This window comes from Choristoneura fumiferana, chromosome 22 (genome assembly GCF_025370935.1).
Source record: "Choristoneura fumiferana chromosome 22, NRCan_CFum_1, whole genome shotgun sequence".
Classification (NCBI taxonomy): domain Eukaryota; kingdom Metazoa; phylum Arthropoda; class Insecta; order Lepidoptera; family Tortricidae; genus Choristoneura; species Choristoneura fumiferana.
In genome coordinates, this window is record NC_133493.1 from 588,941 (window position 1) to 603,378 (window position 14,438).

A 14,438-nucleotide genomic window follows, 5' to 3' on the forward strand; every position below is an offset into this window, starting at 1 on the left:
AATCACTACACATTTTGCACATTTGGTCGAACAACATTTCGCTTTTGTAACGGTACGCATATCAACTTTTCGCATCTTTTCGTTTCGCATGGGGAATGGCAATCAATACCGCGAATATGTGTGGATTACACTATGGCGTTATTGGCATTTTTACACACCGTGCTGACCGCGCATTCTTTATGATTTTCTTATGTACCCTCACAAGTTTTAAACATATAACGCAAGTAATAAACGTATTTTTGACCATCATTTGTATTTATTTTGTATTGGAGTTTAAACAAACAATAAATAAAATAAATAAATAAATAAATAAAATCTTTATTCAAAATACTTTCTTACAAAATAATACAATTTATCTAGTAGACTTAAAAAGGAAAAAGTAACACATGATGCCTGAACTAGGATAATCCTGTGTTTCAGGCAAGAAAAATTAAAATTACATTAATGTCTAAAAAAATTAACACTTGCATAAAATTAAACAAATCTTGATTTTAATACCTAAGGTGAATTATAAAATGTAACATTATGGTATTTGTCATTATATGTACCTACCTACCTACAAAAGAAAATAAAAATGTTTTTATTTAAGAACAGTCAACAATTTCTCTGTATCTTCGTAAGATAACTTTTGGAGTTCTTCTTGGAGGGTTTTCTTAGCACGTGAGTAACTAAGTGAAAATATGTCCCATTTGGCGTTTAATCTGTTGTAGAGAAAAGGCCCTAGGAAAACGTAAAATCTAGAAGAGAAGGCATGTTTTTTCTTCCCCATATTGCTTGGGCAAACTGTATCTTTTCGTCTCTTATTAGTAGTGTTAGTATTGTAGGGGAGTGCGGCATGCTGTTTAAGAACTGTGTGCATAATAAATATTTGTCTAACGGTTAGTACATTACACGATTTATAAAGAAGGGAAGTGGGGTAGAGGAAAGGTCGAAAAGTAGAGACCTTTAGCACCGCACGCTGGGCTCTCTCTAGGGTTAGTAATGCGGTTTTTGAGGTGCCACCCCATGATGTAATGCAATAAGATAATATTGACTGACATAAGGCCAGATAGACTTGCCTGACAATTTTTAAATCTGTTAAATTGCGTAGTTTTTTAAAGACGTACATTAATTTCCGCACTCTACCACTTAAAGCATCAATATGAGGCCTGAACGACAAAGTTTCGTCAAGTATAACACCCAGATACTTTATTTTGTTAGTAATAATAATATTTGGACACTTGCACTGGATAATAGCAGGGTAATTACAGTGATGGGCGAAGAGTTTTTGGTTAGGAGAAGCCAAATTTGATTTACGCATTGCAAAATGAATGAAATTAGTTTTATCTGTGTTTAGAGTTAATAGATGTTGCTGAAGCCAGTTATTTACGACATTGAAGCCTTTTTGTGCATAATAATAAACGTCTTGTTCTGAAGCAGCAGAAAACAGCAGAGCAGTATCATCTGCATAGGATATGATTTCACCTCCATCTAACTCCAAGTTACAGAGATCATTGATATAAATTAAGAAGAGGGTGGGTCCTAAAATACTTCCTTGGGGAACTCCAAAAGACGTGTTTTTCAGGTCAGAACTGATAATATTGCCAATTTTCACACATTGAGTACGCCCATCCAAGTAACTTGCAAATAGTTTAAGTTGGGTACCTCTTATACCTAAAACTTCGAGCTTTTGCAATAGAATAGGTATGGAAACTGTGTCAAATGCCTTCGCAAGATCCAGGAAAATTCCCACTGTCCGCTTGCCCTTGTCCAGGGCCTGTACTACATAGTCAGTGAGCTTATGTACAGCATCCGCAGTCGACAATTTCGACCGAAAACCAAATTGACTATTTGACAACATGGAATTTTTCTCTAGATATTGGACAAGTCTGTTATTTATGATTTTTTCTAATAGTTTAGATATAGCTGGCAGTAACGAAATAGGTCTATAATTTGTTATTTGATCTTTGACCCCAGCTTTGTGAACAGGAACAACTACAGCTTTTTTCAAACAGTCAGGAAAAATAATTTATTGAATCAGGCGTTACTTTGCGGAGGTCCATATCAATGAACTAAAATAATTTCCTTGCTCACCCGCGACCTTACGATAGCTAAGCTTATGCAAAATATGCGTGTTCATGCAGTTCCTCCACCTCCACACTGTAAGAACACACACAAATCACACAAACCCATCTATCACCACCACCACACTACACTGACGCGTTTCGAACTCAAACAGAGCTCATCTTCAGAGTGACACAACCGTACACCATGCTACCAGTTGTTAGACTAAAGAACCACAACCACCGTTTAACTTGTCACTGTAACTCCCAAGTACCCACATACGTTTCATGAAACAAAACAAAACTACCCACAAATTATTAATATTTTTTAACCGTCCTTCAAAACTACCTTGATTTTTTATTTATTTACTGTCAAGGCATGTTTTATTAACTACCATTGCTGAAATTAGATCCAAGCCGTAGCAAGGGAGATGAAACTAAATTTACCTGCTCATTAATAATAGACCCCATACTGTTGTATCTAATTATCTCCATGCATTCTAAAACATCGAGACGAAACCCCTTGCCACAATAATGTAACACTTCATACGAATCGGAGTCCGATAAAGAATGATTTAGTTCCAACAAATGTTTGGCAAAATTCGACTTATCAGGATGCTCATTCCTATTAGGAATAAAAAGTTTGATTACCACTTTGCCGAACATTCGGTGATTTAGCCGAATATTCGGTCGAATACAAATATTCGGTAAACCTTCCGAATATCCCGTATACCGAATATAAAACGCGACTTATCAGGATGCTCATTCCTATTAGGAATGAGCATCCTGATAAGTCGAATTTTGCCAAACATTTGTTGGAACTAAATCATTCTTTATCGGACTCCGATTCGTATGAAGTGTTACATTATTGTGGCAAGGGTTTCGTCTCGATGTTTAGAATGCATGGAGATAATTAAGATACAACAGTATGGGTCTATTATTAATGAGCAGGTAAATTTAGTTTCATCTCCCTTGCTACGGCTTGGATCTATTTCAGCAATGGTAGTTAATAAAACATGCCTTGACAGTAAATAAATAAAAAATCAAGGTAGTTTTGAAGGACGGTTAAAAATTTATTAATAATTTGTGGGTAGTTTTGTTTTGTTTCATGAAACGTATGTGGGTACTTGGGGAGTTACAGTGACAAGTTAAAACGGTGGTTGTGGTTCTTTAGTCTAACAACTGGTAGCATGGTGTACGGTTGTGTCACTCTGAAGATGAGCTCTGTTTGAGTTCGAAACGCGTCAGTGTAGTGTGGTGGTGGTGATAGATGGGTTTGTGTGATTTGTGTGTGTTCTTACAGTGTGGAGGTGGAGGAACTGCATGAACACGCATATTTTGCATAAGCTTAGCTATCGTAAGGTCGCGGGTGAGCAAGGAAATTATTTTAGTTCATTTAGTCAGGAAAAATTCCATCAGCCAAGCATTTACGAAAGATGTAAGTAAGTGGTGTCACCAGAATGTGCTTAAATTGCTTTAGTATTTTAGTCGAAATTTTATCCCACCCAACCGCCGTACCGTCTTTTAGGCTCATAATGGTCCTTTCAACTTCAGCTTCATCGGTATCTAATAGCACAAATGATTTAAGAGTATTATTTCTAGAATATTGAAAGCTTGAATCTGTCATATGTGACTGAGTCAGAATTTTATCTGCTAAACTTTTTCCTATGTTAACGAAATATTCGTTTGTGCTATTTACGGTGGTTAAAAGTGAAGAGTTTGTTGTTAATAATCCTGAAGGTGAATCATGCACTTTTGACATAAAGGTAACATTTTTTATATAATCCCAGACTTTTTTGCTGTTTGATCCAGCCTTTTGTAATTCATTTTTATCGTAGCTATGCTTAATATGCTATGCTTAAACAATGTCGCGATGCTAGCAGTTCGGTTCTGGCACTTCGCTGGCCGCTGCCGCGGCACGCTCGCTTCGCTCGCTCGGCTCGTGCGTCGTTGGTTGCAATGAGGGCTATCGTTTTTTGTCTCACTAGATGGCGCACTGTAGCGTGAGGTTTTTAAGTATGGCTTTCAAAGTCTGTTATTACGGGCGTGAAAACAAAGTTTAGATTAAAATCATATTTAATACACCTTAAAACCGTACCATAAAAATATCGAGCATGCCACAGTGTTGCATAGTCCCCGCTTTGTTCGGAAAAAAGGGAGGAAAAAGGTTTCTGAAAGACAAAACTGTCTCAAAACACAGACATTCACTGCCCCGGAACGCATATTTGCCATAATTAATTTCAGATATTGCAAAATATTCACAAAATTATTCTAATTATAAATAAACCTGCGTAGCTCTACCCAAAACTATGAGATTTGACATTTCGGAGACCTCACGCTACACTAGCGCCTCTAGTGGCGAATTCATACGCGATAGCCCTCATTCTACCTAACACTCCTCCTCGCTGACGCTCGTCGTCGCACCTAACTTCATTTTGATAAAAGCTAGTATATTTATATAGTTAACTCAGTAAAATCCTACCTGTCGTTAATTGCTTTTAGATTACAGGAAAACCTAAGGGAATTCTATGAAAATAAAGTGGTAAACTCAATACAATACGTTCATTTACGGAAAATAGTTCACTAAAACAACACTAGATAGCGCTAGTAGTAGTGAACTCTCGTCTTACTGTGAGGAGTTGAAATGTGATATTTTGTATTAATTCAAAAAGCACCGTTAAAATATTTATAAAAAAAATAGAGGAAAACATTTGACTTTGGCATTGTAGGAACCCTCTCCACGCGAGTTCAACTCGCATTTGGCCAGTTTTTTTACTCGACTACGGCAAAGCCAAAGGAAGAGTAATGGTTTTAGCAGTCTATGTATGTTTGCATAAGTAGGTACTTAATGTTTCCACCCAATACACCGTATCCATATCATGACCGTATATAGCAACGTGTGAGGTAAAAATAAGGGATGGGCCGAATATGCGTTTTATATTCGGTATACGGGATATTCGGAAGGTTTACCGAATATTTGTATTCGACCGAATATTCGGCTAAATCACCGAATGTTCGGCAAAGTGGTAATCAAACTTTTTATTATTTGAGCCATGTATGAATTGAGTGTTAAATGTGTTATTTTTATGAGGTATAGTGAGGCTTTATGCTTTTGTTGGCACTGTAGCTTTATTTTCAATAACAGCAAATAAAAAGGATGGTTATTAAAAACAAAATATAAGTATGTAGCTGTTGTGAAATTAAGCTAGAGTGATCTTTATAACAAAATAATATGCTGATATAATCAATCAGGTCGTTATTGTGAGAAATTTTAATTTTAATCAAGAGTTGCATGATTGAATTACAACATTTCAACAAAAATTAAAAATTACTTCTAGTTTCTAGTTAGGAATCAATTATGCCGAATATTCGGTTCGGTAAAAGTTTTACCGAACATTCGGCCGAATATTCGTATTCGATGAAACCTATTCGGCCCATCTCTAGTAAAAATATATTATTTGTATTGAAAAGTATGAGACTAATACGCCCACTAGCACTTTCCTAACCAATAGGCGCCGTTGCGTGTCATGTAAGTATGCGCTTGAAATACATTTACGGTCATGGTATGAGACGGTGCAGTGGGTAAAGACCTTTAGTCTAATATAACATCGCATACGTGAACCATTACACCCCCCCACCCCCCCCACCCACCCCCCCCCACCCCCCCCCCCCACCCCCCCAGCTTATATATGTCCCACTGCAGGACACAGGACTCCTCTCAGAATGAGAGGGCTTGGGCCGTAGTTCCCACGCGGGCCCAGTGCGGATTGGGAACTTCACACACACTGTTGAATTGCTTCGCAGGTTTGTGCAGGTTTCCTCACGATGTTTTCCTTCTTCGTAAAGCTGGTGGTAAATTTCAAATGTAATTCCGCACATGAATTTCAAAAAAACTCAGACGTGCGAGCCGGGGTTAGAACCCACTATCCTCTGCTTGAGAGGCCATAGTCAAACCACTCGGCCACCACGGCTTTAAACCATTACAAACGGCAGTTGAACACCGAAAATAACATCGTAAATTTCATACAGATACCCGCGCCAAATTTCATGCCTTTAATCCTAGCATTTGTGATTTATGACAAAATAAAAAAAAATGATTTTATCCCGATCCCGCAGGAATATCGAGATAAAAAAAAATGGAACGCCATCAGATGCAGTCGGAGATGACTCACTGGCAGCAACTAATGACTCTTTTTCAATCAGCTTCCAGCGACCCGGTAGCTCAGCGGTCAGAGCACCTAACTGAATTTTGTCTCGACGAGGTGGTCGGAGGTTCAAATCCTTCCCGGGTCATCTTTTAGTGGGTACAGTAGTACAGTCGAGTTAAATTTGTCAGGTGATTCAGTTCATTAATAGAAACTTACCTACCTGGTGATAATTTTTAGCCAAATCATCATCAATCAAGTAGTAATAATGTCAAATATGTATATGTCGGCGGCCGATCGTAAAATCCGCCAGATCACGAAATTCCTAGGCATATCGTGAAATGGCGCCATTTCATAATATACCTAAAAGTTGGCCAGGCATATCACGATGTGCCTGAAAAATAATACGGCAGATCGATTAGAGCAACGCATTCGTAGATATTCCTAGCTCTATACCGGGCACATCGTGATAATGCCGAAAAAGAGAAAAAATTAGGTACGACGAGCGAAGCGAGAGTTGTTAGTAGGTATGAATTGCGACCCCAATGCAGGAGCCGAGCGATCGAAGCGAGCGTGCCGCGGTAGCGGCCGGCGAAGTGTCAGAATCGATATGGCGGTGTTTCATAACATGCCTAGGAATAAACATAAACATCACGCCTGTATTCCGAAATGGGGTAGGCAGAGGCAGAGCACACGAAACGATACAAATTAAAAATTATTAAAAAAATATTACATAAAAAACTTTTTTGCATGTGGCTGTTAACACCTGATTGCCTTGGTCTAAGACGAAGATTTTACTCTATGCACAAGAGCATAAAAAGTCATTTTATGTCGCCTAGATCCAGCGTAAACACAAACTTTACGAGCATGAGAAGTGAAAACATTTTTCTTTTTGTATAGGTACATAATTCTTTTTTCTAACAATTATTGCATAACTACCTCAATAGGTATTGTCAAGTTTTGTAATTTTGTAAATTGCTTTTTATGAAATCCCTTGCCAATAATCCACATCTGATAATTCTTGCAATCAACTTCAACAACAAACAACAAGCAGCATAATCTACGTGACGTGACGTACCAATGACGTCAGTTATCAACTTCTAAACATATTTTCGTGAATCGGCCTCGTTCAGGCCAGGTTTAAGGCCGTGGCCTTCTCCACGGCCTCGCAGGAAGGACGGGGCCTTGAAGCAAGGCCATGTCCTTGCTCCAAGGTTGGCAGTAAGGCCGAATAGGAAGGACTTTGCTACGGGAATTCCCCAACTTTAAACCCTGTCGTAACAATCCTATAGTCTAAATTAAAGGAGTTGTTTGAATTGGAGATACGCCGTTTTGGAATGTGTGGTGATTTTTGCGATGGTAGTTCCTAAGGGAAAAGCGTGGCGCCAGTGTCGCTGGAAATATGGAACGTGTTATCAAAGATAGTTTACCGGTGAATGTGTGTTTAACACATGTCAGTTCACAGAAAACTAGTCATTTTACGCATTGACTTTTGTGGTACTGAAGTGTTTTGTTGTTTTATACTAGACGGCTATTTATGGCGCTTTTTTTAATGAGGGTTTACACAGAGGCGAAATATCGCTAGATGGCGTTACTATCGTGAGGTTTGTTTGACGTTTGCTCGAGATTGGTTAAATAACTAAATGAGCCATTCGCAAGCAAACGTCCAACGTCAAACGGATCTCCCGATACTAACGCCATCTAGCGATATTTCACTTCTGTGAAAACCCTCATTACATATGTAAATGATAATGAAGGTTTCCAGGGTAGGCGAAACATCGCAACTCGCTAGATGGCGTTAGTATTCAAGTCAGTTTGACGTTACGACTTTGCAAGCGATTGGTTCATTTAATTAACCAATCACATGACGTAAATTTTAATGTTTAAGTTATCAAAACGTACTTTACGATACTAGCGCTAACTAGCCAGTCATTGTATTGCAACACTTGCAAATTACTTATGTTTTTTTTTGTACAATAAAGGATTTAAGTAGGTATAAGTAAAATGATATACAAAAAACTTTTCAAAAGAAATTTGTTGGAAATTAGTAGCAATACACGACTTTTTACCGCTTTCAAATGGAATTTTCAAATGATTTTCAATATTAGTCTTCTTGGTGTAATACTAAATGAAGGATTACTTTTACCACTAGAACTACATATATAAATAGTTATGACTTATGAGCTAAATATTTTTAAACTAGATCCCCAAACACTGAATCATTAAAAGTGCGTTAATAATTCATGATTTTTATTTAAGTATTGAGAACAGCGCCATCTGTACTTAGTTGTATACACTATTATCTCTAATAGTTTGCCTGCAATGTAGCTGTAGATGTCTAGGTCAGTGTGTCATTATTAAAATTATAGAGGGCGCTGAAAACGCAAAATAATTGCTGCTAGAGCATTTTATACGCTTACACAAGCTTTACATATTTATCGTTGAGTATTAAATGAAAAGAATTCAAGTCAGTTCAGAAAAACATTCAGGAACAAATTTAACTTTTTTATTTCAGAAAAAAAACGTTTACATTGCTGTCACGGCAACTCTAAATTTGACAGGTGATGAGTGAAGTTAATAAATGATAAATCAAATACTAACGCTATTAGATACGTTAGTATCTCTTAGTAGTCTGTGGCTATTAGAAACTTGCAGTGATGTGCACAATCCTCAAGACGTATTTATACGTAGGTTTCAGATTCTTTAAAAACACCTTGCCGATTATTCTTCAAAATCGTATGATTTCAAAAGAATGGTAAAAAAACTGTAAGCGCCCCTCAGAATCTAAAACAAAAAGATCAAGTCATAATTTTGTTTCACGTAAAATCATCATACCTACATATCGCAGAATAGTCACTTCGCATAATTTTGTAAAACAGATTAATACTTTAACGTATAATTTGGCATAATATTATATAACAAAAGGCAGAATATTCGGTGGCGCGATCATGTTGTTGTTGTTGTTTGTCTAATTTTTTACTTCCTTAATTTTTTTTAATGATTTGGGCGTTATTTTGCAAAGCTCTGTTTTAATAAATGAATCCTTTCACATTTATGAATTGAAACAATTAATTTGCTCACCCGCGACCTTTATGATAGATATACATACGTGCCGCTTATGTAAGATATACTTAAGTACGTGTTCAAGCAGTTTCTCCACCTACACACTGTAAAAACAAATCACACCAACCCATCTATCACCACCATGACACTACGTGTTTCGAACTCAACCAGAGCTCATCTTCAGAGCAACACAACTGTACACCATGCTACTAGATGTAAGACTAAACTGTTAGCTCTGAATGAGTTCGAAACGTGTCAGTGTAGTGTGGTGATGGTGATAGATGGGTTTGTGTGATTTATATGTGTTCTTACAGTGTGGAGGTGGAGGAACTGCATGAACACGCATATATCTTGCATAAACGTAGCTATCATAAGGTCGCGTGTGAGCAAATTAATTGTTTTAGTTCATTAATAATAGACCTCCGCACTAGGTAGCCAATTCTGAAATAAAAAATTCTGCCAAACAACTAAGTATTATGCGAACTGGTAGTTATATCAAGTAAACATTATGCCAAATGACCAGTCAACAAAAAATGATTCAGCGACACGTATGTTAATTAAATTTCGAACAGTAAGAGTTATGTTATATAGATGAGATAATTTCCTTACGCTTATGAATGTGGGCATAACCAATTCAACGAATGGTCCCGCGGAGAAGACGACTGTCTTTTTGTACTGCATCATGAGGAGTATCAGGTCCTTGCGGTGGACTGCCTCGAGCCACCAGCAACTTTCGTACGGACCCAGGGAAAGATCTTGACTCTAAAACATAGGTAGATATAGATAATAATAAAAAAATCAAAAACCCGACTGCCTTAAAAAATACTAAAAAGAAGGAAACTTAAAGTTCAACAGTCGGGACCCATTTAAATCGTGACGCTCAAAATTCTTACCTAATGGGTCCCGACTGTTGAACTTTAAGTTAGCTAGGTACCTAACAAAGTTCTAGCCCACTATACTTATTTCCTTCTTTTTAATATTTTTTATGGCAGTCGGGTTTTTTTTTAATTTATTGTTTTATTTCACACTTTTCTGTGAAAATGGTATATTAAAACGGTTAAAACCCATATATTTTTAGAATGGGCTAATTATTAGCTTTCATTTGAAACCCCACTTGATAGGTTTGAATAAAAAATATTTTTTCAAAACTTACAATTTGGCGCCAAAAATCCGCCATTTTGATTTTTTTACGAATTAAATGTACCCTGTGTCACTCGCGTCATTAAGACGAATCTAATGACGTATCATTTATCAAAATCGGTTAAGCCGTTGAGTAGTACGTTACGAGAGGGCTTAGGAATAGACATACATACATACTTACATACTTTTTGTACTAACACAACCAACAAAAAGTTGGAAAACCCCCGACATTGTCACTTCAAAGTTAAATATCTCAAAAACAGCTGAACCGATTTTGATAAAACATGTTTAAGAACCATCGCTAGAAAACCTGCTTTCAAATAAAAAAAACGCATTCAAATCGGTCCATCCGTTTAAGAGCTACGGTGCCACAGACAGACAACCATATCGGTCAAACTTATAACACCCCTCTTTTTGCATCGGGGGTTAATTACTTAAAAATTGAGAAAAATAGATAGTAACTAAAAGCTTTTGTAAGGGAAAATGCACAGACCAACCAAAATCACCCAGCTTAAGGTCATCATTGAAGGAAACCAGTATGTTTTCCGGCTTTGTAGGTACTATATCCCTGTGGCCATATAAGAAGCCGAAGCCGAAGCCGTGGTGGCCTAGTGGTTTGACCTATCGCCTCTCAAGCAGAGGGTCGTGGGTTCGAACCCCGGCTCGCACCTCTGAGTTTTTCAAAATTCATGCGCGGAATTACATTTGAAATTTACCACGAGCTTTGCGGTGAAGGAAAACATCGTGAGGAAACCTGCAAAAACCTGCGCAGCGATTCAATGGTGCGTGCGAAGTTCCCAATCCGCACTGGGCCCGCGTTGGAACTATGGCCCAAGCCCTCTTGTTCTGAGAGGAGGCCTGTGCCCAGCAGTGACGTGAGGGATGATGATGATGATGATATCCCTGTGGACCACATGACATAACTCACGCTATAGAAGACCTCGTTGCTGTGCCAGCAGTAAAGGAAAAGCTGGGCGACCCCAAACAAAAAGTATTCAGCGGTGAGGATCATTTGCGTGGCGCTTTTTTCAGTCTGCAAAACAACTGATATAGTTAATGGGTTTAGTTACTGTTCCACCACCCATTGATTAATTTTATATGACGGATAAATGTGATGCCGTCTCCGTCTATTCGAATAAAACGAACAGAGACGGCATCGCATTTATCCGTCAAAACTGTTTTTTCATATCATACTGGCCGAATAGAATCAAACAAAAAAAAACTCGTTAAAATTCGAATACGTCAAAACAATCCCGCGCGAATTCTAGTTAAAAGTTGTAAGTGTTACACAAAGAGTATACAGTTAACAATATCTCAAGGTATACTATTTTATATTAATGTTCACTTTATCTCTATTTTAATAGAACTATTCAAATAATAATCCCCACAACAGTTCTGCTGTTTAATTCATCTACAAAAGAAGTCTGTTATTTTTAACTCATTCATTAAAAGAAACAATATTTAATACTTAAATGGATGGTGAAACAGGTTAGTGTCCCAAAAAATCTAATTGGTTCGTCAGATTATCAAAAAAACATTGGACACGTATGTTATCTTCTGTCAATTAAACAAAAACTAATATTATAAATGCGAAAGTGTGTTTGTGTGTTTGTCCGTCTTTCACGCCGTAACGGAGCGACGGATCGACTTGATTTTTGGTATAGAAATAGTTTATGGGCCCAAAAGTGACATAGGCTACTTTTTATCTCGGAAAACGCACAGTTCCCGAGGGAAAGGCGCGCGATAACCGAATACCACGCGGGCGGAGCCGCGAGCAAAAGCTAGTATACAAATAAATATGTTTCGTAGTTTACAAATTATCTACATATTCATGTAGTTTTATATAGTTAATAGTGGGTAGTATACAGAGCGATCAGAGGGTCACCAACGGTGCTGGCTTAATAATTATTCGTGATAAGACATTTATATTTTTTAAAAACGATTCAATGTTTATTATAGTATATTTTTATCGAGGGACTAAAATAAGCCAATATATACCCGAGGTGGTTAGCCACCCGAGCTTTAGCGAGGGTGTCTATTTATCCGAGGGTTTATATTGACTTTTAGTCTCGAGGTGAAAACTCTATTTTTCACTTCGATTGCAAGAAAACGCTTTCTGTGAAAGAATTCATGCGTTTCTTATTCCTCCAGTCCAAAACTTTCATAGGTTTTAAATAAATCTTTCTAGATTTCGGCGGCAAAAGATTATCAATTATGTCTTTTGCTCTTTGCTCGGCATCATAATTTCTACTATCACTTAACGACATTGTGAGAATCAATTTATTTTAATCGTTTATGATTTACGCTCTACAACGGTTCAAATTTGTTAAAAAAAAAACATTTGCGTTAAGTTCTCTATGCCATTTATCTGAAATACTACAATTAAAAAAAGTTTGTTTCGCAATTAGTAATCTTACTTGATTTCTAACTCAACAATGGTAATTTAATCTTTGTTCTGCATTTTGTTTGTGGATGAATAAAGCTATTTTTATTCTATTCTTGTAAATTAAGTATTTCTTACCATGATTTGAAAAGAAGTTACGCAAAGCATGATAGAACACACGGTGACATAGAGCAGCATACAGGGAGACAGACAGGAGTTGAAAAGTTTCGCGAACCTGTCGTAGAAGCAAGAGAAATTAGTCTTTATTACACATATCATTTTTAATACAAGCTTTTTTCGCAAAATGTTGTTTATGTAGACTGTACTTGCATTGTCGTCTAAACTACATCCGTGCCAAATTTCAAGTCGATGTCATTAACTATTGAGGGGTCTGTCTTGCGGAAATGGTCTTTGCTGGATGACCAGCATTTCACTATCAGATTTATAGTATTATGTAAAGGGGCCATATTTTCTCTGCAATTTGTGGCCGGCAACTATTGGTGTCCCTCTCTTACTCACATGTTAGACAGAGACACCAATAGTTGCCGGCCACAAATTGCAGTAAAAATATGGTCCGTCTAAGAGCCCCTTAAGAATAGGTATGGCCAAACAGGCATTTGACACAAAAAAACACCTACTACAAACACCTGCTACAGAAGGTTCTCGAATGGCGTCCGCGGACCGGGAGACGAGCTGTCGGTAGGCCTCCAACAAGATGGAGCGACGACTGGGTTAAGATCGCGGGATCGCGGTGGATGCGGAAAGCACAAGACCGGTCTGAGTGGAGAGCCTTGGGGGAGGCCTATGTCCAGCAGTGGACGTCTTTCGGCTGACATGATGATGATAGTTATATGGGTGTGAGACCTGGACCACGACACAAAAGGATAAGCAAAGTTTGGAAGCGTTCGAAATATGGTGCTGGCGGAGAATGGAGAAAGTTAGTTGGACAGAAAAAGTCACCAATGAAGAGGTTTTGGAAAGAGTGGAAGAAAAGAGAACATTAATAGAAACAATAGAGAATCGGAGAGGGAAAATGGTTGGTCATCTTATACGACACGATGAGTTCATAAATGTCATCTTAGAAGGAAAAGTGGAAGGGAAGCGAAAAAGAGGGAGACCTAGAATTGATTACGAGTATACAACGCAAATAAAAGAGAAGGTAGCCGTCATGTCGTATAAGGAGGTTAAGGAGGCAGCTTTGAGTAGAGAGAAGTGGAGCCATTCATCGGTTACACCGACAAGAGTTTAACTCTTAAATAAGAAAGAAGTGAAGTATTGTCCCAAGATTTACATCAGTTTGCCAAATTTCAAGTCAATCTGACCTCAAATAACTTAGCAACATCATCGTCAATACATCAGCCGTAGAAATCCATACTGTTGGATATAGGCCTCCCACATGATCATTTCCCATCAGATGTCCCACTTCCTCGTTTGCCTCCTTCTCACAATAAAAAAAAAACATAGACCTTCAGTTGCTTCGGTTGGCCTGTATCCACCTTGAACCCGCGGCTTTAACTCAGGAAATCAGATTAAAGTCCTTAACTTACTTCATCATTTCCTGATGTCTCTCGTGACACCTTTTCAGCCTCCTCTTAGCTTCTTCCACTCCCACAGGTTCCCCCTCACTCCCAAATATCTTCGAGCTATCCTGCCTCAACAATTTCA

At 37.9% G+C, this 14,438-nt stretch overlaps 1 protein-coding gene across 1 annotated transcript; it reads right to left on the reverse strand.

The window, feature by feature from the left end:
- Positions 1–8,679: 8,679 nt before the first annotated feature.
- On the reverse strand, positions 8,680–14,399 carry LOC141440465 (odorant receptor 10-like). The gene is made up of 5 exons (XM_074104981.1): positions 14,321–14,399; positions 12,912–13,008; positions 11,319–11,423; positions 9,860–10,012; positions 8,680–8,971 (listed from the first exon to the last, which is right to left on the reverse strand). The coding sequence occupies exons 1-5, from the start codon at positions 14,326–14,328 to the stop codon at positions 8,909–8,911; spliced, it is 426 nt and encodes a 141-aa protein (XP_073961082.1). The 5' UTR covers positions 14,329–14,399; the 3' UTR covers positions 8,680–8,908.
- Positions 14,400–14,438: the final 39 nt, after the last annotated feature.